Source organism: Solanum stenotomum, chromosome 10 (genome assembly GCF_019186545.1).
Source record: "Solanum stenotomum isolate F172 chromosome 10, ASM1918654v1, whole genome shotgun sequence".
Taxonomy (NCBI): domain Eukaryota; kingdom Viridiplantae; phylum Streptophyta; class Magnoliopsida; order Solanales; family Solanaceae; genus Solanum; species Solanum stenotomum.
Window position 1 is genome coordinate 14,730,247 of NC_064291.1, and position 23,731 is coordinate 14,753,977.

The following is a 23,731-nucleotide window of genomic DNA, read 5'->3' on the forward strand; positions in this document are numbered from 1 at the left end:
TTTATCGATGTTATATGAACAATTATGAATGAATTTATGTTGTATTGGTAGTTTCTTGAAGAATTCCCCATGAGACCCATGTTTCTCCTTCTTTTCCTAATTCTAACCTTAGTTTGTGTTGGATAATGATTGAAGGCTATGAATTGAATGTGATGTTATGTAATTCATGTTTGTATGATGATTCTACCCTAGGTTATGTATAATTTCTATGAAATTAGGGTTGACTCTTTGAATGAAGCCTTGAAGGCTATGAAGGGAATATGTCAATTGCTTATATTGGTGTTGATTATGTTATTACTTCAAGAATTACCTTGTATTATGTATTGGTTATGAATTGTGGGTAATTGATGTATGGATGTACCACAAAGGGTAAGAAGGTATGAAGGTTGGTTCTTCTTTGAAATCAAGTATGAAAGGTGAATTACTTAGATTGTAATGATGCTATACCTAATGTGTTGTTGTGGTGTTAATGACCTAGTTTCCTCATCCTTAATCCTCTACACTTGAATTAGTTATGAAGTATGTATGTATGTTATGGTATGATTGCTATATGATTGAAAGGTAGTTCTCATGATTATAATGTAATGTAAAGTGAAAGGTTTACTCACTTGCTAATTGTTTCTAAAGTTAAAGGATTGTTACTCACTTATGAACACATATGAGCTATTATGGTAAGATGGCATAAGAGTCTAGTAAAGGCTAATGTGAACTTATGTGATGACTAAAGTTGATTACAAAAGGGAATTAGATGCTTAGCACCGAAAGGGCATGTAAATGAGATGGGGGTCTCATGTTTAGTAAGTTCGGCTGCCCACATGGGTTTCCTCACGTTTAGCAAGTCCGAATTACCCACGATATATGTTATCTCATGAGATGGAAACCCTCACGTTTAGTAAGTTAAGGGTTTCTAGAAGCAATCTCCTTGACCCCTTACTATGTGCCCACATAGGACTCTAGCTTAGTGGATCCACCTGGATAGCTATGTACGAATGGTTACACTTTAGGCAAGTAATAACCCTCTCTTTTCGGTATGGGAGTAGAACACCAGATTCCATGTAGCTCTCATGGTCTATGTCTGTTATTGCAATATTTCCCTAATGTAAAAGTAAATGAAGGTATGAAAGGTGTGACCTCTTACTAGGGCTTTCTTAAGGGTTTCTACATAGTGTAAGAGAGGGTATGGGACTTCTCTTGCACATTGCACTTGTGGGATCTAAGAGATGGTTATAGTAGTGTTCTCTTATGATTATGATGATTACGACTTATGTATGTTGAAGCTATGTTATGTATGTTCATTATGAATATGGTAAGTTATTTTGAAATATGATCTTATGAATGTATGCATGACGTAGGTTGCTGAATGTGATACTTGGCTTTGTAAAGGGTTATGGGGTTCTATTCTTTGCATTGCACTAGTATTGCTTGGGTTGTCTACATGTTGAGATGATATTATTTTGGGTTGGACTATGATGCTTACTTTGTGTATATTGGATTTACTTGGTAAAAATCATATTTTGACTAAATGTCTTTTTATGCATGTTTCAATAGTTTTTATGCATAGTAGCCATACTTAGTACGTGTGTTGTACTAACCTATATTTTCTCCCTTTTCCCCAAACATTTAGGTTCGGGCTGTTGAGGATTCAAGCTTACTTCTCAAGACACTCGGAGTTGCTTCCCCAAGTTAGTGAGTCCTCAAGTCCGAGGACAAGACCCTATGATCTAGCTTCTATGTTTAGTTCTTTGCTTATGTTGAAAGACATGGTTGTACTTCCTATTTTCAAGACTTATTATTGATGTAAGGGCTAAGTCCCATTTTCGATACTTCTATGTCTACATGGTGCATTGTGACGAAGTTAGATTCTATTTTTCATATATGAAATGAAGTTGAACTTCCAAAGTAAAAGTTTTAAATTTTTCGTGATTTTATTCCATGATACATGTTATGAAGAATGCTAAGGGCTTGTATAAGACCTCTTCGAGGTCGAATACGCCAGTAACGACTAGGAGGTGCTCTCGGGTTGTTACAAAACCTCCTTGTTTCTGATGCTCTACTTTCACTTGTTGACAATTGGGACACTTAGCCACAAATTCTGCAATATCCTTCTTATCCCATTCCACCAATAGATCTCTCGCAAATCACAGTACATCTTGGTGGCTCCTAGGTGTATGGAATATTGAGAACTATGGGCTTCTGCTAAACTCTTATCTCTCAAGTCATTTATATTGGGAACACACAAACGACCTTGATATCTAAGTACTCCATCTCCCCCTTTGGAGAAAGCCTTAACATACTTTTTAAGGGCTGCTTCTTTTAATTCAACCTAGGTCGGATCAAGACCTTGTTTGGCTTTCACCTCTGCCACAAAAGATGATTCTGAACCACTGTGAACCATATCCCTACCTTTAGTAGAGTCTACTAATTGAACACCCAACTGGGCCAACCTATGAACATCTCGAACCAACTCTTTTTTATCAGCTTCGATGTGAGAAACACTACCCATAGCTAGTTGACTAAAAGCATTCACCACTACGTTCGCCTTTACAGGGTGATAGAGAACATGTCATAATTCTTCAATAACTCAAACCACCTCCTTTGGCAAAGATTTGGATCCTTCTGATTAAACACATATTGCAAACTCTTGTGGTTGATAAAGCTCAACTACAGTTCATCCGATTTTAAGTGTAGGTAGTCACTAACAAGTATAAACCCAACTAAGAGTTGAGGTCGATCCCACACGGAGTGATACAGTAAAGAATTTGATTATGAAGTAAAATGGTGTTCTAATTGTTTGTAGATGTAGACAATTTTGCAACAAATAAAGTAAATGAGAAGGTTTTGACAATTAATGTGAAATGGGGGGATTTGGGTAAACAATTAACAGCTACAAATAACCGGAAATAAACAAGTAGAGAGGGTTTGTTAGGAGTGTGATAAACTCAATGCCAATTTCGCTAAATAGGTGATTATTATTGACTAAAAGTCGTTGAACCTCAGTGAGTAGGTTAGGCTTTAGGTGCAATAGTCATTTCTCAATCAACTATCATGAATCAAGCGAGTTCTATCGAACCTCGACAAGCAACAAACAACTTAGCAGCCTAATACCTTAATCAATCTACGTTTTCAAGCTAGATTTGCAGGATTGCATTTAAACCACTTTTTAAACACTATAAAAAATTATGGAAATAGCAACAACTATATTATTGTTGGCTTTTAATTGTTGGTATATTTTTTAATTTTTAACCACAATATTTTTGTTGTTGTCAAATATGTTAGTATTGTTGTAATATTGTAGTGTTAATAATAATTAATATAATAAGTTTCAAATATTAAAATATTGAAACAACGTTTTTGCAACAATAATGATATTGTCGCCCAACTTTAATAATGGCAACAATTTAATTATTTGTTGCTATCTTAAAAAATATATGGCAACAATATTTTTTATTATTGTTGCTAATATATTTAATTTGACAATAACTTAAAACATTGTGGCAAAAAATAGATTACTTTTAGTTTTCCGCCAATCCAATCATGGTTTTTTTTGTTTCCGCCAATTTGTTTTGTAGAAGTTACAAAAATTTTATTTTCCTTTGCCAAAACTTGCGCCTCTTCAGTTTTGAGGAAAACTGAAACTAGGTTTCTCGTTCTTGTTTTACTAAAGAAGACGTTCTTGAAGTCTATCTGGTAGTTTTCTTTATGATTTAGTTTCTTTTCACAAAGTTTGGTGAATTCTTGCATATGATTTTCTTATGATTTAGTCTCCTAGGTTATTTTGTAAAATTTGATTTGCATTGTTAAAGTTCAATTGCTTTTGATCTAGTCTCTTTGGAGATATTAGTGGGATGGGATTCCTAGTTGTATTTAGGTTTGCCTGGAATGGTGGTGGTACGAAATCATGATTTTGCTCTACCGACTTTTGATAAATCTGAGAGCTACAACTGCATTAATGGGAATTTTAATTCAAACAACATCATTGAATTATATGTTTCTTCCATCTCTTAGTTTCAGTGTATCAACAAGAGTGGGCAATGAGTTAGGTGCTACACAACCAAACAAATCAAAATTGCAGCAATTGTTGGCCTTGTTGGTAGCTTCATATTGGGGTTTTCTGCTCTATTTTTTGCGGTTACAGTAAGGAAAATTTAGGCAAAAATGTTTACTAATGACCAAGACATTCTGACATTGACATCTCTAGTTTTGCCGATAATTGGGCTTTGTGAAATTGGAAACTGCCCCCAAACAACTGGGTGTGGGGTGTTGAGAGGAACTGCAAGGCCGAAAGTTGGTGCGAATATTAATTTGGGTTGTTTTTATCTAGTGGGAATGCATGTGGCTGTTGATTGATTAATGTGTGTCTTATTTTTTATTTTAAGTGCAAGATTTGTTTAGGTTAGTGTCTGCTGTTGCTTTTTAAACTTTTACAAAATTTAGTTTTTGATCAAAAACTAGTCTATTCAACATTTTAAAAAAGAGATAATTATCTTTGGTATCTATTGGTATAGTTTGACATCGTGATCTTCATTGTCGAGTTTCCAAACCCATTGATGGTTCAGAGTCAACGATTATGTTTATGATACATTGTGCTGCTACATAGCATTTGAAAGCTTGTTCCTTGTACTATATTGCACCTTTTCTTCTAACACCTCATTTGTTTTAAGGTATGGTCTCTCAAGACTGAATTTTCTTTTCTTCTCATAGGTGATAGCATTTTTTTGGTTGAATAATCTAAGAATTTAGATTAATTATACGAATATTCTTAGCATGGTTTATTGTTTTGTAAGGTCTCATCTTCCATCTATTGCCACAACTAAAGCTAAAGTTGTAGCTGCTGGAGCAATACTGCAACCTGTTTCCAGTGGTAAACAGGTGTGATCACAATTTACTCTTTTATTTTAGTTCTTCCTTACATTTTGAAGTGATGTTGATGTAATACAGTTTGGTCATGTGTATGCTTGTCTGAAGATTTGGTTGACCAACTTGTTGCCATTGGTACCTATGAATTTATTATATTCTCACTTAAGATATGCCATATAACTTGCCTGTATAGCTATCTTTAGCACACTTTCTTATAGGTTATTTTCTGCTATATGGTAAAGATACACGTGATATGTCCTAGTACTAGTTGCACCACTCATTTATAAGCCATCTTTTTTAAGCCAACTTTATAGGAGTATTTCCAACTCCTATAAATTCATAGTTGCACCACTCATTTATAAGACATCTTTGTTTTAAGTTGCTTATATTGGTATTGAAATATCACATGTAGATTTGAATTTAAATTGTTTAGCTATTCTAATCTTATCTATTTTATACTCTTTTGTATGAGAGGTTGTAGATATATGAATGATTTTTGAAGATGTTCATAGATATAGATATATAAAAAATAGAATTACTGGTCTTAAAAGCACTTTCTAGTTTTTATGTTGACCTTTCATAATATGAAGTTTTTCTCTAACACTTTCTTTCTTTATTTTTTTATTAAAAAATCATATAACTTTATATTTATTGATTTAAAATTATTGTAGGTAAGTATATAATGGGTAAAAGTTGGATACTTATTGGAAATAGAGCGTTACCACAATATTTAAATGGTGTGGAGAAATTTTTGAATTTTGCATTTTCTAATCTTGAGGTTGGTGTAAGAATTTAATGTCCGTGCATAAAATGCAATAATGTTCTTTGGAAAATGCGAGATGAAGTGAGAACAGATTTATGTAGGTTGGGAATGAATCAAACTTATAAAAAATGGATTCATCATGGTGAGCTTGATCTATCTTCAGATGATGAAATAAATATTAGTGAAGATTCAAATTTAGAAACAATATGATGCTCCTATTTTTGAAATACTGCATGATATATATCATGGTGTTCCCAATAATAGTTATGACTTTGATGAGACAACTGAATCACCACACGAAGAGCCTAATGCAGAAGCTAAGAGATTCTATAAGTTAATGAAGGATGCAGAAACTCGATTGTATCCAAGTTGTGAAAAGTTCTCCAAACTCTCTTTTATAGTGCGTCTTTTTCAAATGAAGTGTATGCATGGATGGAGTAATACTTCATTTGACTCTTTGTTGAAATTACTTTGTGATGCTTTACCTAAAGAAAATGTGTTCCCAAATTCTATTTATGAAGCTCAAAAGATAATTAAAGATGTGGGTTTAGATTATGTGAAGATAGATGCATGCGTTAATAATTGTATCTTATATAGAAAGGAATATGCAGATCTTGAACAATGTCCTAAATGCGGTGAAAAAAGATGGACAATGAGAAAAGGAAAAGATGCCAATAGTGAGGTTACTTCAGGTAATTTGAATAACAAAAAGAAAGGAATTTCTAGAAAGATTCTTAGATACTTTCCTATTATACCTAGATTACAACGATTGTTTATGACAAAAGGAACCGCAAAAGAAATGAGGTGGCATAAGAATGTACGAGTTGATGATGGAGTGTTACGACATCCTGCTGACTCTTTGGCATGGAAAAGTTTTGATGAAAAATATCTAAATTTTGCTTCAGATCCTCGTAGTGTAAGACTTGGACTTGCTTCGGATGGATTTAATCCTTTTGGTTCAATGAGTAATTCATATAGCATATGGCCAGTTATCTTGATTCCATATAATCTCCCCCCATGGCTATGCATGAAGCAGTCTAATCTTTTGTTGTCTTTACTTATTTCTGGATCGAAAGGTCCTGGTATGGATATTGACGTGTATCTCCAACCTTTGATTGATGATTTGAAAATCTTATGGAGGGATGGAATTGAGACTTATGATGCTTTTATGAAACAAAATTTTCAATTACATGCTTCTTTGTTGTGGACAATCAATGATTTTTCTGCTTATGGTATTTTATCTGGTTGGAGCACTAAAGGTAAATTAGCTTGTCCAGTTTGTTATGTGTATACTTGCTCTGCTTACTTGAAACATGGTCGAAAGCAATGCTATATGGGTCATCGTAGGTTCTTGGAGATAAATCATCCTTATCGTCGAAATACAAGTTTTTTCGATAACACAAAGGAAGAAAGAATTGCACCACATGCTTTGAGTGGTGAAGACGTGCTTGTGCAACTTAATACCTCTTCACAAAGGTCCAGCGTTGACAACACAAGAAAAAGAAAATGACATACTGAAAGATATAATAATTGGAAAAAGAAAAGTATATTCTTTGAACTTCCATATTGGAAGACTTTATTGTTGAGACATAATTTGGATGTGATGCACATTGAGAAGAATAATAGTGAAAGTGTGTTAGGTAGGTTGTTGGATATTGAAGGAAAAACAAAGGACACCCTGAAATCTCGATTGGACTTACAAGAAATGAGGATCAAAAAGTCCCTCCATCCCATAAAAAGTGGGGATAAATACATACTTTCTCCAGCAAGTTATACAATGTCTAAGGCGGAAAGGATTTAATTTTGTCAGCTCATCAAAGAAGTTAAGTTTCCTGATGCTTACGCTTCTAACATTAGTCGTTATATCAAGGAAGCTAAAATTTTTGGGCTTAAAAGTCATGATCATCATGTTCTTGTTCAGCATATTGTACCACTTATCATTAAAGAAATTTTACCAAAAGATGCACATGACCCATTAATTGAATTGTCATTATTCTTTAATGATTTGTGTTCTAAAGAGTTATCTATGGAGAAGCTAGATCAGCTAGATAAAAGCATACGAGTGACATTATGTAAATTAGAATGTGTGTTCATGCCGACGTTCTTTGATGTTATGGTTCATTTGGCAAATGAGGCGAAGTTGGGTGGTCCTGTCATATTTCGATGGATGTATTACATTGAAAGGTTGGTTTCTTACTTTTTAAATCTATTCTTTTAATTTAAATTTATTAAAATATTAATATTTTTATTCATATATTTCTGCGAACCTTGAAAGGTTATGTACGCAATAACTATCGTGTAGAAAGATCAATTGCTGAGGGTCATATTGCAGGAGAGTGCATTACATTGTTCTCTAGATATTTGAGTGATATGGAAACGAAGCAAAATCGTCCAGATAGGAATTCTAATTCTTCTAACATTGATCACAATAGCTTATCTATATTTAATTGTCATGGTAAACCACTAGCAGGGGGTTCCTGGACAAATTTGAATACTCTAGAAATCAATCAGGCTCATTTTCACATTCTCCAAAATTGTGAGCAAGTCAGACCTTGGATTGAGTAAGATATGTTCTATTTTTTTTACATCAATTTCTTACAAACACTTAACAATTGTGTTCTATTTTTTTTATTTTTTTTTCAAATCTCCACAATCTATAGGGAACATTTAGAATTTTTAACAAAGGAGAATAATAGAAATGTAGCAAAGAGACATAAGGAGGAATTTCCTTTATGGTTTGGAAAAAAGGTAAAATCTTTCATTTGATGATTTGTAAATTTATTTTTTAAAATAACATTAATATTATTTGTGATTTTGAAATTAAAATACTACAGGTGATACAATTAAAGGAAAATGGTGATAACCGAATTACTGAAGAATTAATAATTTTGGCAAGACCTCCAGATCCTCAAGTTTTTTGTTATAGCGGATATATCTTGAATGGTTCTCGATTTTGAACAATGGAATCTGAGCTAGGTTTGGAAACTCAAAATAGTGGTGTGGTTGTGAAGAGTGATGAATATACAAGAAATGTTGATTATTTTGGAAGGATAAGAAGAATTTTAGAGATCCAATATATGAACAATAAATCAGTTATGCTATTTCAATGTGCTTGGTTTGAACTTCCTCCTCAAGGTCGTAGTCAAAGTAGAGGTTACAAAAAAGATGAATATGGATTTGTCTGTGTAGATATAACAGGACTTCATTACACAAGTGATGCATTCATTCTAGGCTCACATGCTCATTCAGTGTATATGTGAAACATGGTCAAAGTGAAAAATGGCATTTAGTGATAAGGGTAAGACCACGAAATTTGTATGATCTTCTCGAACAAAAAGATGAAATGGAACAATATCAACTGGTTGACTTAGTTGAAAGAGGAGAAACAAATCAAGAAGTACAGTTGGAGAATGATAACATCAGAATAGAAAGAGAAGATATTAATGGAGTGAGTGTTGAAGCACCTTCTCTCAATAACGAGGAAGAAGCCGACTTAGTAGTTATAGATGAGCCTGATCATGAAAATGTAGATGAATTCAGTGATTCTGCAATAGATGAAGATACTAGTAAATATGATGAAGTTGAGGATGATGATTGGTTTTGATTTTCAACTTGTCATCAAGATAAAATTTGTTTGAATTAGTTTGTCCATAGAAGTTTTGTTTTTCACTTACCGAAATAGTTAATTTCTATTTTCTACTTTTCCCATATTTCTTTATCTTTTTGCTTAGAAGCTTTATTTGTTTCTCTCAATTTTTGAACACTATTTTATTACTTTATCATTTTGGCATTGCTTTTGTTTGTTAATTGCTATCTTTTACTTTTATGATTTGTAATTTTGACTAGTATTTATTTATATAATATTATAGTATGTTGCAGCTAATCATGCAGTAGGATATTACTCGGTTTGTTGTTGTTGTGGTTGCAGGCAATCATGATGAAAAATATGCATATTTCTAATGATAGTGAAGCTGCGGATGTAAGCGCAATCCTACCTCCTGGTAAGTTTATCCATTTGTTAAATTGTATCTCTTCAAAATCTCTAGATCATATATGTTTTGTTTACACATATTTTAATAACTCTATGTATTGTTAAAGAAAAAAAGAGAAAGGGAAGAGGAAAGACAACATAGCTGTCAACCCAAAAGAAACGTAAGGAAAATGACAATGGAAAGTTGAAGGTGATAATCCCACCAGATCGAACAATTGCAGTAGGTCCTAGAGCTAAAGATTTTATTACCGAGCTCTCAGTGAAAGTTCTCCATAATGCTAGACATGATGTCAAGAATTGGAAGGGAGTTCCTGATCTAGCAAATAATAGGATTATTGCTTATATGCTAGTAATGTACTTTTCTCTTTGTCATTTTTTGGTTGAAATAGTAAATGGTTAGTAATGATATCTCTGACTATCTAGTTCTCTGTCTCTTTTATCTTGTCGAAGAAGTTCAGCTATTTGGCTTTCTTTTGCATTATAGTTGTTTTTCTGATTATCGTCATAGCTCCCTGACTTCTTTGTTTGTTGAATTGGTAAACGGTCAGTACTTGGCCTTCTTATGCATTCTAATGTACAAAAACTGATCCTTCAATGTAGTTTTTTTTTCTAGCATTTGATCATTTTCTAACTGATAACCATTAACAAGAGTTGTGTTATTCATTTAACTTGAAATTTAGAGTTGAAGCTAGTTGTTGATGGATAGCCAATGCCTAAATCATTAGTTGTGTTTCTTATTATCGTAGCTCTCTGTCGTTTTCTTTTGTTGAAATAGTAAATGGCCTACAGTAGTGTTTCTGGCTTTCTGTACCTTTTTGTTGTTGTTGAAATGGTAAATGTTCAGTAATGGTATTTCTGGTAATGTAGTTCTCTGTCTCTTTTATCTCGTTGAAGAAGTTCAACTATCTTTTCCTTCAATGTATTTTTTCTTTCTTTGTAGTATCTTGATCAGTTTCTAGTTGTTTTCTCAATAAGCATGTACACCAGGCAATCCAACTTTGATAAGTTGGATTATCCCTGCTTATGATAGGGTCTTACCATCGATGTGCTTACTTTAGCTGTGACTTTGTTGACCAATGGTTTGCATTGTAGAATTGTTAATCTTCTGGCAGAGAGAGGGACTACAAGATACCTAAAAGGCAACTCTCCAAATTCATACCCTAGTATTCCCAATATCCTCTGTTGAATATGACTACTTACTCCTCCAAAATAAGCCTGACTTTTTGTTAAGTTTGCCTGGAGTCCTAAAGCTACTGAAAATAACTCAAACTTGTTGTTGAGTCATCTCCTCTTGCCTAGAGCCCTGTTTGAGATTAGGTTTGCCTGGAGCCCTGTTTGAGACCTCTCTTAACTTTAATAGTTTTTTATTAGGCACCATTGATATGAAATGTATTGCTGACAGTTCTTATAGCCAGTTAACCATCATACTATGAAATCCAATCCTCTATTACATTTGCTCAATGAAATGCCACTCAATTGAATTCAATCTCGTATAACATCTTCTTCACACTCTTGTTGGCTGAATCTTTTCCTTTGACCATTCTCCCAATCTAACGTTTTGGTTCATTTAAAGAATATCTCAATAGGGCATTATCTCATCGAAGAAAGTTTGGCTACTTGACCTCAATATTCATTGTAATATGCATCAACTGTTGTTTAATGTAGTTTTCCTTCTAGCATTTGATCATTTGTTTAATGTATTCCTCACTGATTTTGTACCTATGGAATATTTTTCTCTCGTGTTTATCTTCGAATCTCATCAAATGAAATTCTTTAGCTTCTTTATTAGTTATTCTTCAACTATGTCTAGAGAACATGCTGTTGAAAATCTTAAATTTTTCCAACACAGACTGTCTTGAACAAAAATAATTTATTAGTTGATCAACTGTAAATGAACTCAGGAATCATGATAGCATGAAAAGAATCTGTAATACTAAGTTAGATATCAACAAAGTATGTTCAACTATATCTCCATATTCTGGTTCAGTAGCTACCTGTTTCTTCAAAGTTACTTCTAAGTTTTGTGAACTAATATTTTCAGTTGTTGTTGAGACCAGTAACTGTTAAAAAAGAACACTCCATGTCCAGTTCATCTGTTGCAGATTACTTAGAAAATTTGTGGGGCATTATGAAATATTGGAAACTTGTTCCAATCTCAACCCTTCTAATCTGTGACACGATAGCACCTCCCACGACCATAGCCAAAAGAACAACACCAACTCATTTCAAACACCCATGTCCATGAGACAACCTTGTTAACAATATTTTATAGTACTTTTCTGCATCTCTGAAGTGCTACTGGTGACCAGTTAATGATTTCTCATTCTACAAGTAAAAATGAAACAAAATAGTCATTAACTTCTATGAGTTAAGGTGTGTTGCCTCAGTTAGCATTTTCTATATGGTTACTTTACATAACATTTCTTTCTTTGTTGATGAAGATAAAATTACAATGGACCTTCCTTGCATCTAAATAAACCTTTATTTTTTTCCTCTTTAATGAAGCCCATGAATATGAAAGGAAAAGGAGGTGACCCTCTATGAATGCAGCCAAGGCCTCGTGTTCGTGAAGGTCTTAGATTGTGACCTCCTGCATTCAGTGTTGCACCAACAAAAACCCAAAGTCAATGGTTATAATGAATTACCATACAAAATGCTAAATGCCACAAAATCATCCTAGCTGCCTTGGGAACCGAATCAAAGGTCATTTGAGATGAAACTCGACGTGCCAGAGCTAACCGCGCTAATGAAATTTCATTCCGAGCGTGTTTACTAAGAAAATTGACCGAAGGAAAATGTAAAACTAGCAACAACTGTGGAAAAGAGTCCTTCAAATGCACTATGTTAACTTATTTAAGAAAAGATTTGAGCGAGAAATTTGATATAGAAGATGTTGAACTATTGAGAACTACAGTTGGCCGGGTTGGGAACTAACTAAGACACATTTTATACTATTTTGATTGCAGGACACCTTTCAGCTTCCGGACATACAACTCAATCGGGATACGATTCTTCAAACATCAAAAAATTTATATTGATATCGTCGGAGTAGACATCATGATCATTTCAAGAAATTTGCTACAAAAGAGGAGAGTCTACAAAACATACCAACAGATGTTAATGAAGTTGAATGGAAATTCTTGGTAGACTACTTTAGCTCTGATGATTTTAAGGTAGTTAAAAGTGAAAAATTTAACCTTTTATATTGTTTTTTTTCTTTTTTGACTTCTTATATACTTAGATCAAAATAAATTTCTAAACTCAAAATCAATGCAGAAAATGAGTGAAAGAAACAAAAATAACAAGGCAAAACAAGAAGTGAATCATATTTGCGGCAGAAAAACTTTTCAAGCAGTGTCTTATGAAGCGGTGAGATATATTTCTTTCTTTTGATCGATTATAGTTACAATTTCAAAAATAACATAATTTCATTTGTTGGGACACAACCACTGGAAAAGAGCCGAATTTTCAAAAACTTTGGGAAATAACTCACATGAAGCCAAATGGGCAATGGGTTACTAATGCTTCTGCTGAAGTGAATGTACTTTTTTAAAACTTTATTCACAGAATGAGTTTATTCAAATAAATATGGAGAGTTAAAGCTAGTATAACCTTTTTTGTAGGATAAAGTGAAAGATGTTGTTGCTGAAAAAAATTAAGAAATTGAAGAGGTTACCGATGTGGATCCTATTATTAATGCTGCATTTGTGCAAATAATGGGAGAAAAATCAAAGTACATTCTTGGTCAAGGATCTGGAATTAAGTTAGCAAGTAGAATATCTAGAAATGAAATTCAAGAACAACTTCAAGCACAACAAAAAGAAGCAGAAGAAGAATGTCGTAAACGAGAGAGCGTAGAAAGCAAGCTAATGGAAGTTAAGAATCAACTTGAAAATGAGAAAAAAAATCGAGAAGTAATGGAAGTTCATTTAGTGCATGACCAAAAATTGTTAAAGGAGAGCATGATGGCGCTAGTATCTCATTTGCAGAATCCAAAGGTATTTATTTATAGTATACATTGCTAAATTAGTAGATGCTACATTACTACTTAATTTTTTTTCACTCTCACTATACATCTTCACCTCTTCCTCTTTCTATTCTTTTTTTATCGACATACTAAGTTATTAATTTATACCATATTTAACAGAATGGCCTTCCTGCTTCACTTTTCAATATCATTACAGCTTCAACGAGTTCAAAGGAGACAAGTTCTGCAAGTCTAATGAATGACAAATGGTTAAGTAAATGTCTCATATCTATTGTTAATATTCTCAAGGGTAAAAATTTAGACTTGCATTGGCTGCTGTTAGGCGTGCTTGATGTGATCCTCTGAACACGACCTCTTGGATTATCCTCCGGATTACCTTACGGGGCTCAGTTTTCATAGCCTTGAACACACTATTATTCCTTTCAATCCAAACATAGTAGACACTGGCAGCCAAGGTCATTTTATAGATGGCATCAACAACTCTACTTGTCTATCTATTCCCAACCATTGTAACAACTTGGACCATATGGTAGCAACATATATGTACATTGGAAAAATAGATGGTCTATACTCTCAGGTTGTTCAGATAGAATTTCCCTTTAAGTAATAGCAGTGGACCCACTTGACCCATAACTTATCTTTTTTACAGCACAAATTCCATAGAACCTTGCATATAGCTCTCTTGTTCCAATAGGCAACATCTAGGATGTTTAGTCCTCCTACCTCTCTTGATAAGCAAACTCTAATTACTATTATTATTACTACATGTTGAACTAGTGCTATTGTCGAGTATTTCTCATTGATCACAAAACATATGTTGTTAGTTTGTTCGAGCATCACATTTGGTAATTAGATGAAAATAGTATATGTTGCTGAAATTTTGTTTTTGTTTACAAGGATATGTTGCTGGTAACTAGATGAAAATAGAGATTGTTCTTTTATGTTAACATTGACTTGCTATATTATTATTGGAATAGATTTTTCATCTCCTTGTGTGTTGTATCTTTATGCATATCCATCTATCATTTTAATTACGACAGAAAAACACAATATGTAATAAATTTATTTTAGATATATATTTATTTCAAGCTTATAATCTTTGTATTGATAAGCAGTTGCAGGAAGATTTACAGGGAAAGCAAAACCAAGAATCACATATGCAAAAAGAATTGGATAACTTGAAAGATATCTTGACTTTTGAGAAGCAAAGCTTAGAAATGGCTATTTATGATTGTGATAGATTCAGTTCGTTGTGCAATGAAAAAGATGTAGAGCTTAAGGTATTTTTTAAATGTTATTAAATTTGATTTATTAAGGGGACAATCATTCATTTTATTACTCCATTTCTTATAGGTTGCCCTATCAGAGAAGCGAAGCTTAGAAATGCAACTTCCAAAGTTGAGTTCTCAAGGTTCAAAGAAAACTATTGCAAAAGAGTTGGTTGACGAAAATAATCAGGTAAAGCTATAAATTATTATTTGGCCTTCATATTTTGTCCAGATTAGTATCCACAAAACACAAACTCATGTGAGTTCACTTGCAGGTTTTTGAAAAGATCCATGAAGAACTGAAAGCTCGTTCTATGTTGCCTGCAAAAGAAACAAAGAAGAAGCTTTTGAGTGAAAAATCATCAGTTGAGGCAAAAATTGTAGAGCTGGAAAAGAAGAAATCAAGTGAGTTACGTTTCCTAAATATCTCTTGTTCCGCATGGATCATATATTTGATATAAAGTGGAGTAATATTATAGTATTGAGCAAGATAGAGTCTAGTAGTAATTCAATTACCTCTATATTTAATAGTAGTACTGTGGCATCTTGAAAAGTACTCCCAGCATAAACTATTTAGTTGTTATAGGAGTCCCAAACAACTCGAATCCACCTATATTATTACTTTTTTTTCTTAAATGCAAATGAAATAAGGAGATTTATCAGGAGATTAAAGTGTGTTTGGGTGTATAAGTGAGTGCATTCATATGAATATCTGTCTTTTAGATTTATATTTGTGTATTTTGATAACATACTTTGTCAAATTATAATTATATATAACTTTTATTTGCAGGATGGACATGCATAATTGAATCGTTGCTTCAATACATGTACAATTGGAAGATCGGAATATTCAAAAGTTACTAGTAGGATTAGAATATAATTAATGACTTGCTTATTCTTTTTTCTTACAAGTACAAACATGCAGAAGTATTTAGTTTTTTGGACTATCAATCTTATATTGACCTTTGCAAATTTATATAATTCGTAATCTAAATATTTGTGAAAAAATTCTATAAGAAAAGTGTATTGTGTATATAGCAGTTATTCACAAATTGTTGCTAAAAGTGTAGAAAATATTTGTACAAAATTTCTAAAAAGAAAATGTGTATTATGTAAGTAGCAACTACTTACAAATTGTTGCTAAAGTTGTATAATAAATATGTATTGCAATAAAAATTATTGTTGCTAAAAGCCTTCTAACAGATTATTAACTAACTTTTTGTCAATTTTTTACAACAACTGATATTGTTGGTAAAAAAGTTAATTTGTGGCAACATCAAATTTTGTTGCGAAATTTTTTATAAGCCACAACTATATTAATGTAGGGCAACAATTATTTTGGTTGCAATAAGTTAGTTTTTGGCATCAATATATTTTGTTGTTGAACCTTTTCGCATCAGCGTTTATTGCAACAACATGCAACAACTTTTATATTGTTGCCAAAGTACTTTTTGCAACAACATCTGATATATAGCAACACGAAAAATTGTTGGGAAATGCCTTTTTTCTTGTAGTGAAAGCTAAATCCGCAAGAACACAATCATTACAATCATCAACCAATAATTTCAACCCAGTACTCCTTTCTCAAGCAAGCTTAGAGCACTCAATTAGAATTGCATTTGCAACTACAATTAATCAATTAAAACACAAACTATTAATTGTGCCCCCTTTTATCGCCTTCTTGGCTTGTCTTTTCACCAGTTGCTCTGTAACATTCGGAAAAGTAATTTGGGCTCGCCGACCTAATCGGCGAGGCGCTGAGTGCTCCTCTTCTCGCTTCCTTAACATGGCCTAGCACCACTTCTGTCTGTAAAATTTGGTGAGTTACATTAGCTTCGTCGAACACTTTCGCCGACATGCTGAAATGCTTTTCCTATCGCCAAGTTGGTCTTGTCCATGGGCTTACTTTCTGGAACTTTAGGCTAGCTGAAGATCCACTCGGCGACTCGCTGGGTGGCTTTGGCGAGTGTCAACTTTTCATCTTTTCGCTCCTTTTTGCCTTGTAGTGCCCTTGCCTTGCTCTTTTGCCTTCATTGTTGCAAATTAACATTTTAACATCAGTTATGAGCGTGAAATAGGCATTGAGGACACTATACCTTTGAATATTAAGCACTAAATGATCGAAATCCCCGACTCATCAACACCCCCAACTTAAACTTTTGCTTGCCCTCAAGTAAACAAGATCAATCAGTTCAACATAGATATCTACAAATAGTGTTACTTGAGACTCAACATGAATGCACATGAGGTTTAATCTACCCAAACAATATTCAATTGTGCACTACAAGTTTCAAGCTATGACTAGTCATCATCAAATAAAAGTCCAACTCACAATGCTTGCTTGAAATGCAAATTCAAGTTCAACAAAAGTATTTAAATGCCCTCACATCAAGAATGATTCCATGCCCACACAAAGCTCATCAAAATTTAAGAATAAAGGAATCAAAATCTACTCTATCACTCTTAAAGATAAACACATGCATTATTCTGCCCATAGGCTTGCCCAACCAACACCACATTCAACTCAATCAAGATCACTAAGGTCTTTCAAGGCTTGTAACGGGGCCGAGGGTAAAGGTATGATCATTTTGGCTTAGTGAATTCTACTTTCATGAATCATGGCTTGCATTTCACTTCTTCTCCTTTTCTTTCACTCTTTTTTTATTTTCACAATCCACCCTAAGTTCTTTCAAGCACAGAGATTCTTATATGACTCATTGAACACCTCTTTTCTTTTATCCATGCACAAGTTTCATTGCAACATTCTTTTTCAATATTTTTCTTCTCGGCGATGCGCCAAATGCTCCACTCCATCCCTTTTTATCTTGAGTCATCACCCTTTTTGTACTGTGATTTTAGGCGATTGAGGTCGGGCTCGCCGACCTGATTGGCGATGCAGCACTTGTCTTTTCTCATCACCGTTTCTGCTTGCATTTTCAATAATTGATTTTTAAATTTAGGCATAATGAGACTCATTCGCCGATCAAATTAGCGTGTCACCGAAGGACACGTTCCACCACCGAGTTGCCCTTGTCCAAGGGCTGGTATGTTGTAACTTTAGGCGAATCGCCGAGTGGCCTTGGCCATCCTCAACCTTGCTTTTCTTCAACTGGTTCAAATTTTCTACTTTCTTTTGCCCGGTAATGTCCGTGCCTTGCTCTTTTGTCTTCCTAGCTACGAATCAACACATAAGCATCAATTTAGAGCACAAAATAGGCATCGAGGACACTAATATTATGAATAACAAGCCCTAAATGAGTCAAAATCCTAGATTCATCATCACATCCAACTTAAAACTTTTGCTTGTCCTCAAGTAAAACACAAGATCAATCAGTTCAACAAGGATGTCTACAAACAGTGCTACTCAAGACTCAACGTGAATGCACACAAGAGATTCAAACTACTCATGCAATGTTCTATTGTGCACTCTAAGTTTCAAATAGTGACTAACTATTATTAAATAGAACTCAAGCTCACAATGCTTGCTTTAAATGAAAGTTCAAGTTCAACAAAAGCATTCAAATGCCTTAACACCAAGAATGATTCCATGCTCACACAAAACTCATCAAATTTCCAAAATTTTGGAATCAAGCGCAACCCTCACACTCCCAAAGATAAACACATGCATGACTCTACCCATGGACTTGCCCTTATTTTCCAATAAACATTATTTTCATGAAACATGTCCTGCATTTCAGTTTTTCTCCTTCTCTTTCATACTATATGATTTTCAGAATCCACCCTATATTCATTTAAGAATGACTCATTGGATACCCATTTCTTTTGTCCATTTCACAAGCTTTATTTCAATAACTTTTTTCTTTGTCAATCTTTTTCTACTTTCACATTTCTCTATTTTTTACATAGAGGGATTCCATCTTTTTCAACATGATCCTTGATGCTTATCGTGACCAACGATACTATCCTACGATATAGGTGTCTACGATCGTCAATAATATAATAACCCAACCGAGGGTTGGGGTTGTGTCCCAATGGAGCGGTTTTGAGAATTAATAAACAATTAGAATTTCATTCAAGTTAGTCGTAGTTAAAGACATTTGAGATAAAAGACATAGTATATTAAAAAGAGGTGACACAAAAGTGTCAAATATTAAAGGGGGTTTTGTAACAAGTACTAAAACAACAAAATTAACAAGAAAATCAAGTATGGGGAAAGGTTCTTGAGATGTGACCGTAATACAAGTTGAGATAAATTGCTGGGTATATGCTTTCAATAGGAAATTTGCAAGATAATAGTGACTAGGCTAAGCTTTAAATGGAAATAAGTTCCCTCTCGGGCAACTTACCCAGTTTCAAATGCATTCCTCTTGAACACCCATTTGCCGCATGAAAACCAGCCTATGCCTTACCTCACTCACTCTCTCGAGTTGAATGTTAGGATATGGGACTAGGGCTCACCCTCTCGAGCTGAACCTCATGTCAACCCACTCCTTAGGCTATCAGTCTAGTGGTTTTGGTTTCGCGACCTCCCTCTCGGGCAAGCCGAAAACACATGGGTGTCTTTGTATTTGCAACTACAAACCCTTTAGATTAAACCACAACCACTAGGTGAAATCACCATTAACATACATCTAACCTATCAACAAGCAAGACCTAACAAGAATATCAACCCATATTTGCTAAATCACACCCCAAGAATGGGAGTTTTTAGCCACACATCAAGAAATAAGAAATTATACCTAACATGATAATCAAATCAAGGATATAAGAAAGTAAACCTTGAATTAAGCAAAGGAAAGTGAATAGAGAAGACCCACTTCCAACTTGGGGAAGAAGAACTCCTTTCTTCGAGTCTCCACAAAACCCTCTCCAAGCTTGAGAGAAAAATACAGAAAAATACTATAGACTAATAATTATTTTTTACTCTAAAAATGTTCCACACTTAAGACTACAATTCTAACTAATATTTATAGTTTTCACAGATTGTGCTGCGGAGGATTGTTCGGTGACATTAGTCGAGATCGCCGATGAACTCGGCGATCTGCCTTTTGGTTAGCTCATCGCCTTCAGTGTCTTGCCTTTAGCATCCTCACATTCTGGATCATTGGGCGGTATGGTGCTGCTTCGCGGAACTAATCGGCAACTAGCCGACTGCTCCTTTCCTCGCCTTTTGATCCACTTCCTTCAAATTCAAGGCTTCGCGTACTGGAACGAAGGGCGGTTCATGTCGTTTCGGCGACTCACCAAGTTGAACTCGGCGATCCGCAGGATTTCATTTCTTATTCTTTTCAGCCCTATTTGCTCCGTTTTACGCCTAAGTGCCCATGCTTCCACTAAAACATTAAATACCTGAAACTTTAGCATTTTAATCAGATATTGAGATAAAACAAGCATTCAAGGACACTATTTCTATTAAAATAAAGCCCTAAATGAGTCCAATTTGTGAACTCATCAATCCTTCAAGGACGAATTTCTCAAACTTATTGATTTTCCTCCTTTTTCACCAAACCCCAACTTAGCTTTTTGGCCTAAGTTTGCTATTCAAATGAACCAATACTTCAAGAAGGTTATAGGTGATGGGACATAGAGGTCAAAGTTGTTTAAGTTTCATCCAAAGAAAAGGATAGGCTCAAATGGTGCCAAGCTAAGTCACACTCTCACAAGGTGGTCACAAAGTGGTATAACATCAATTTTGGTTCACTCTTCACAAATTGTAACTAAGATTATCTCAATCGTTTGCTTACATTAATCAATTGTTAGATCTCAATCGTTTGCCTACATTAATCAATTGGACTAACAGAGCAAGTTCTAGGTATTACCAAGCATATATTTCAAGAAATTCTTACCACACATGGCATTCAACAAAATCATCAAACAAGTCTATACAACTTTTAGCTAGCGTGCAACGATTATCACAAGAGGTCAACTCAACAACCGTCTAGTCACAATGAGATGCTAGGAGTTCACATATGACTTATGCAACTCAATTTGCCTCATTGGAGTCATACACACATATCGTTCAATTGAGAGCACTATTCAAGTCATCAGTATTGATCACAACCGACACTCGAAATTGTAAGAGAACAACCACATTCACAAACATCAATAGGTGGTATCAAACCCCTACCCCACCAAATACATCTAACACTGTCCTCAATGCAAAAATGAAAAATAAAAACCAAATTTATAAAGGAAAGAGCACTGAATGAAAGGAGTAGCGTCAGAAGAACTCTTCACTATGTGGCCAATCGACAAAGATTGCTGAAGACTGCCGAAATGAATGTGGCTCGCAAAAAATTCCAGAACACTGGCCCTTCAGATAGGACCAAAAGGCGAGTAAGATCGGACTCGCCGAACCCATTCGGCGAACTACCAAATAGGCTGGTAGCTTCGCCAAATTTTCCCCAATGATAGTCCTCCAGTCAGGCGTAAAAGGAGAACAAATTGTGACCGCCGAACCACTCGGCGGATCGCCGAAATGGTCGTACTATTGCACAATCAACAGTCCCTGCACATTCAATACACATTATTTAAAAACAAATAAAGCTTGGGTTGCCTCCCAAGAAGCGCCTTATTTAACGTAGTGGCACGACATGGACATGCTCTCAAGCATCTTCCAAATACACCACTTCAATTGCTGATATTTCATGACATTCTCCAAAATAGAGCTTCAGACGTTGCCCATTTACTTTGAAAGGTGGTCCATCTTTACCTTCCACTTCAATTATCCGATTCGAGAAGACTCGAGTTACTTTGAATGTGCCAAAGCACTTCGATTTGAGTTTACCCGGGAAAAGTCTCAAACAAGAATTGTAGAGCAAAACAAAATCACCAACTCGGAACTCTCGTTGAAGGATTTTGGCGTCATGCCACCTTTTTATTTTCTCCTTATATAGGGCTGAACTCTCATAGGCTTTCAAACGTATGAAATATTATAATTCAGAGAAATTATTCTTAAGTACGGAATAATAATTAAATCAACTCAAGAATTATTCTCATAGGCTCTCAACTAGTTTTGGTTTATATATAAGTGTCCTATTCTAGTAGGTGAAGTATCGATAATGCTTTAACATAGATATAAACCCAAATATACTTTACTAATGTAGGACCATTGTTCTTTATCTTAAGTGCATCCACTAGCTAGACCTATGTGGGCACATAGTTATGGGATAGGGAGATTGCTACTAGGTACCCCACCTCAACTCAGGGATGAGCATCCATCTCAAGAGATTGCTACTAAGTACCCCGCTTCAACTCACAGATGAGCACCCATCTTAACCATATCCTCTCGGTGCTTAGCATTATTCCCTACGGAGTACATTACATTCATTACATTAGTTCATTTTGGGATAAGGGATTGTTACTAGACACTTCGCCTCAACTCCCGGATGAGCATCCATCCCAAAAGCAACATTCATTCATTCATTGGAAAGCTCATAGAGTCAAATATGAGAATAGCCTTTCACCTAAAAATCCTCTTATTATGAGAAAGCGTTTTCACAACAAGTCCTTATCATTCATTAGAGTACAATTGAGAATAGCCTTTCAATAAGTACTTCATCATTAATATTATCATTGAACTTCATTCATTCTTCATTCAAATGTGTGTGTGTGAGAAAAACCTTTCACATAATCATTATCATTCATATAATTGCCTTCTAAACATGATCACAATACATTCATAGTAATCACACACATCTTTACATCACATTATGCATAGTAAGTAAACACCTCCAGCTTTCAAGTGGATTAACAGGTCAAGCACAATTTTACTTCAACAAGTAATTAGGTCATAACTTGCCCTTTCAAGGCCATGATCAAAAGTCACCAACACACCAACAATTTACTACAATTAAGGCATGTATAATGATACAATTCAACAATCTAAATCAATTTAGGCATATTCCATCAATATTCATTCATGGTCAACAAACCCACTTCATAAAGGCACAATTTAGGAATTGAGAGAAATCATGGGTTCATAGAGTATTTTCATCATAAATCATCAATTAAATACTAATACAATCATAACTTATCATTTAGAAACCATTTGAAAACATTTGATGGAAGAACCCATGAGATTGAGTAAAACCATAGATTTTTTTATGATTTGAAATCATGTTTGAATTGGCTCCTTGAATGGAAATTTAGACAAGGATCAAGACCGCCATACCTTTACTAAGAATCCCCAAGCAATTTGAGGAATAACCACCTTGGAATCACCAAACCCTAGCTTCAATGGTTTCCTTCTTTTTCTTCTTCTCTAATGGAGGATTTCTGCTGAGAGAAATATTTGAGAGGAGGTGGGTTTTCTTTTGATTCTATTTGGAGTGAGTTAAATGAAAGGATTTAGGTCTAAAAAGGTTTTATAGTTGTTATGAAAGGAATAGCATATGGTGGACTCAACTTAGGAAAAGAACTAAGGACCCTTAAAGTTACAACTTAAAAATCTGCCCCTTTCCCGCCTAAGCTCACCCTTTGGACACTTAGGCTCGCCAAGTGCACTAGGCGACTCGCTAAATGCACCCTTGGCTCTCCCAAATTTCCAGTGAGCTCACTAATTTGGGTAGTCCACTTGGCGGACTAGGGGGAAATGGGCGACACGCCAAGCTGGTTGGCGATCTTGAAGCTAGCTCGCCCTTTGGTCCAGCATCGTGTCCAAATGGGGCAGCCACTAGGCGAGCCCAAGAGCCCAAGAGCCCAAGGGAGACTCGCCCAACCCCTTGGGTGATCAAACAGCCCCATCGCCAAATAGCCCCTCAAGGAACAAGGCTTCTTTCACCCTATCTTGCTAGTCTAGGACCTTGCTTGCACCCTAGGCTTCCACCTTGCTCTATTTAGGTTCTAACACAGCCTACACATCAACCTAAAGTCACACTAACCCAAACGTTAAGTTAGCTCTA

At 34.8% G+C, this 23,731-nt stretch overlaps 1 protein-coding gene and 1 pseudogene across 1 annotated transcript; both read left to right on the forward strand.

Annotated features, from left to right (window-relative positions):
• The first annotated feature begins 8,963 nt into the window (after positions 1 to 8,963).
• On the forward strand, positions 8,964 to 13,944 carry LOC125842762 (uncharacterized; annotated as a pseudogene).
• A 654-nt stretch (positions 13,945 to 14,598) lies between these two features.
• LOC125843351 (uncharacterized) lies at positions 14,599 to 16,002 on the forward strand. Its single transcript, XM_049522592.1, has 4 exons — positions 14,599 to 14,879; positions 14,953 to 15,057; positions 15,143 to 15,276; positions 15,658 to 16,002. The coding sequence occupies exons 1-4, from the start codon at positions 14,757 to 14,759 to the stop codon at positions 15,674 to 15,676; spliced, it is 381 nt and encodes a 126-aa protein (XP_049378549.1). The 5' UTR covers positions 14,599 to 14,756; the 3' UTR covers positions 15,677 to 16,002.
• The last annotated feature ends 7,729 nt before the right edge of the window (positions 16,003 to 23,731 follow it).

What these genes read in the sequence shown, in the direction of transcription:
- LOC125843351 (XM_049522592.1), top strand. Translation starts at nt 14,757, where the DNA reads ATGCAAAAAGAATTGGATAACTTGAAAGATATCTTGACTTTTGAGAAG. An exon ending in AAAAAGATGTAGAGCTTAAG is followed by an intron (nt 14,880 to 14,952) that starts GTATTTTTTAAA and finishes CATTTCTTATAG; the next exon opens with GTTGCCCTATCAGAGAAGCG. An exon ending in TGGTTGACGAAAATAATCAG is followed by an intron (nt 15,058 to 15,142) that starts GTAAAGCTATAA and finishes GTTCACTTGCAG; the next exon opens with GTTTTTGAAAAGATCCATGA.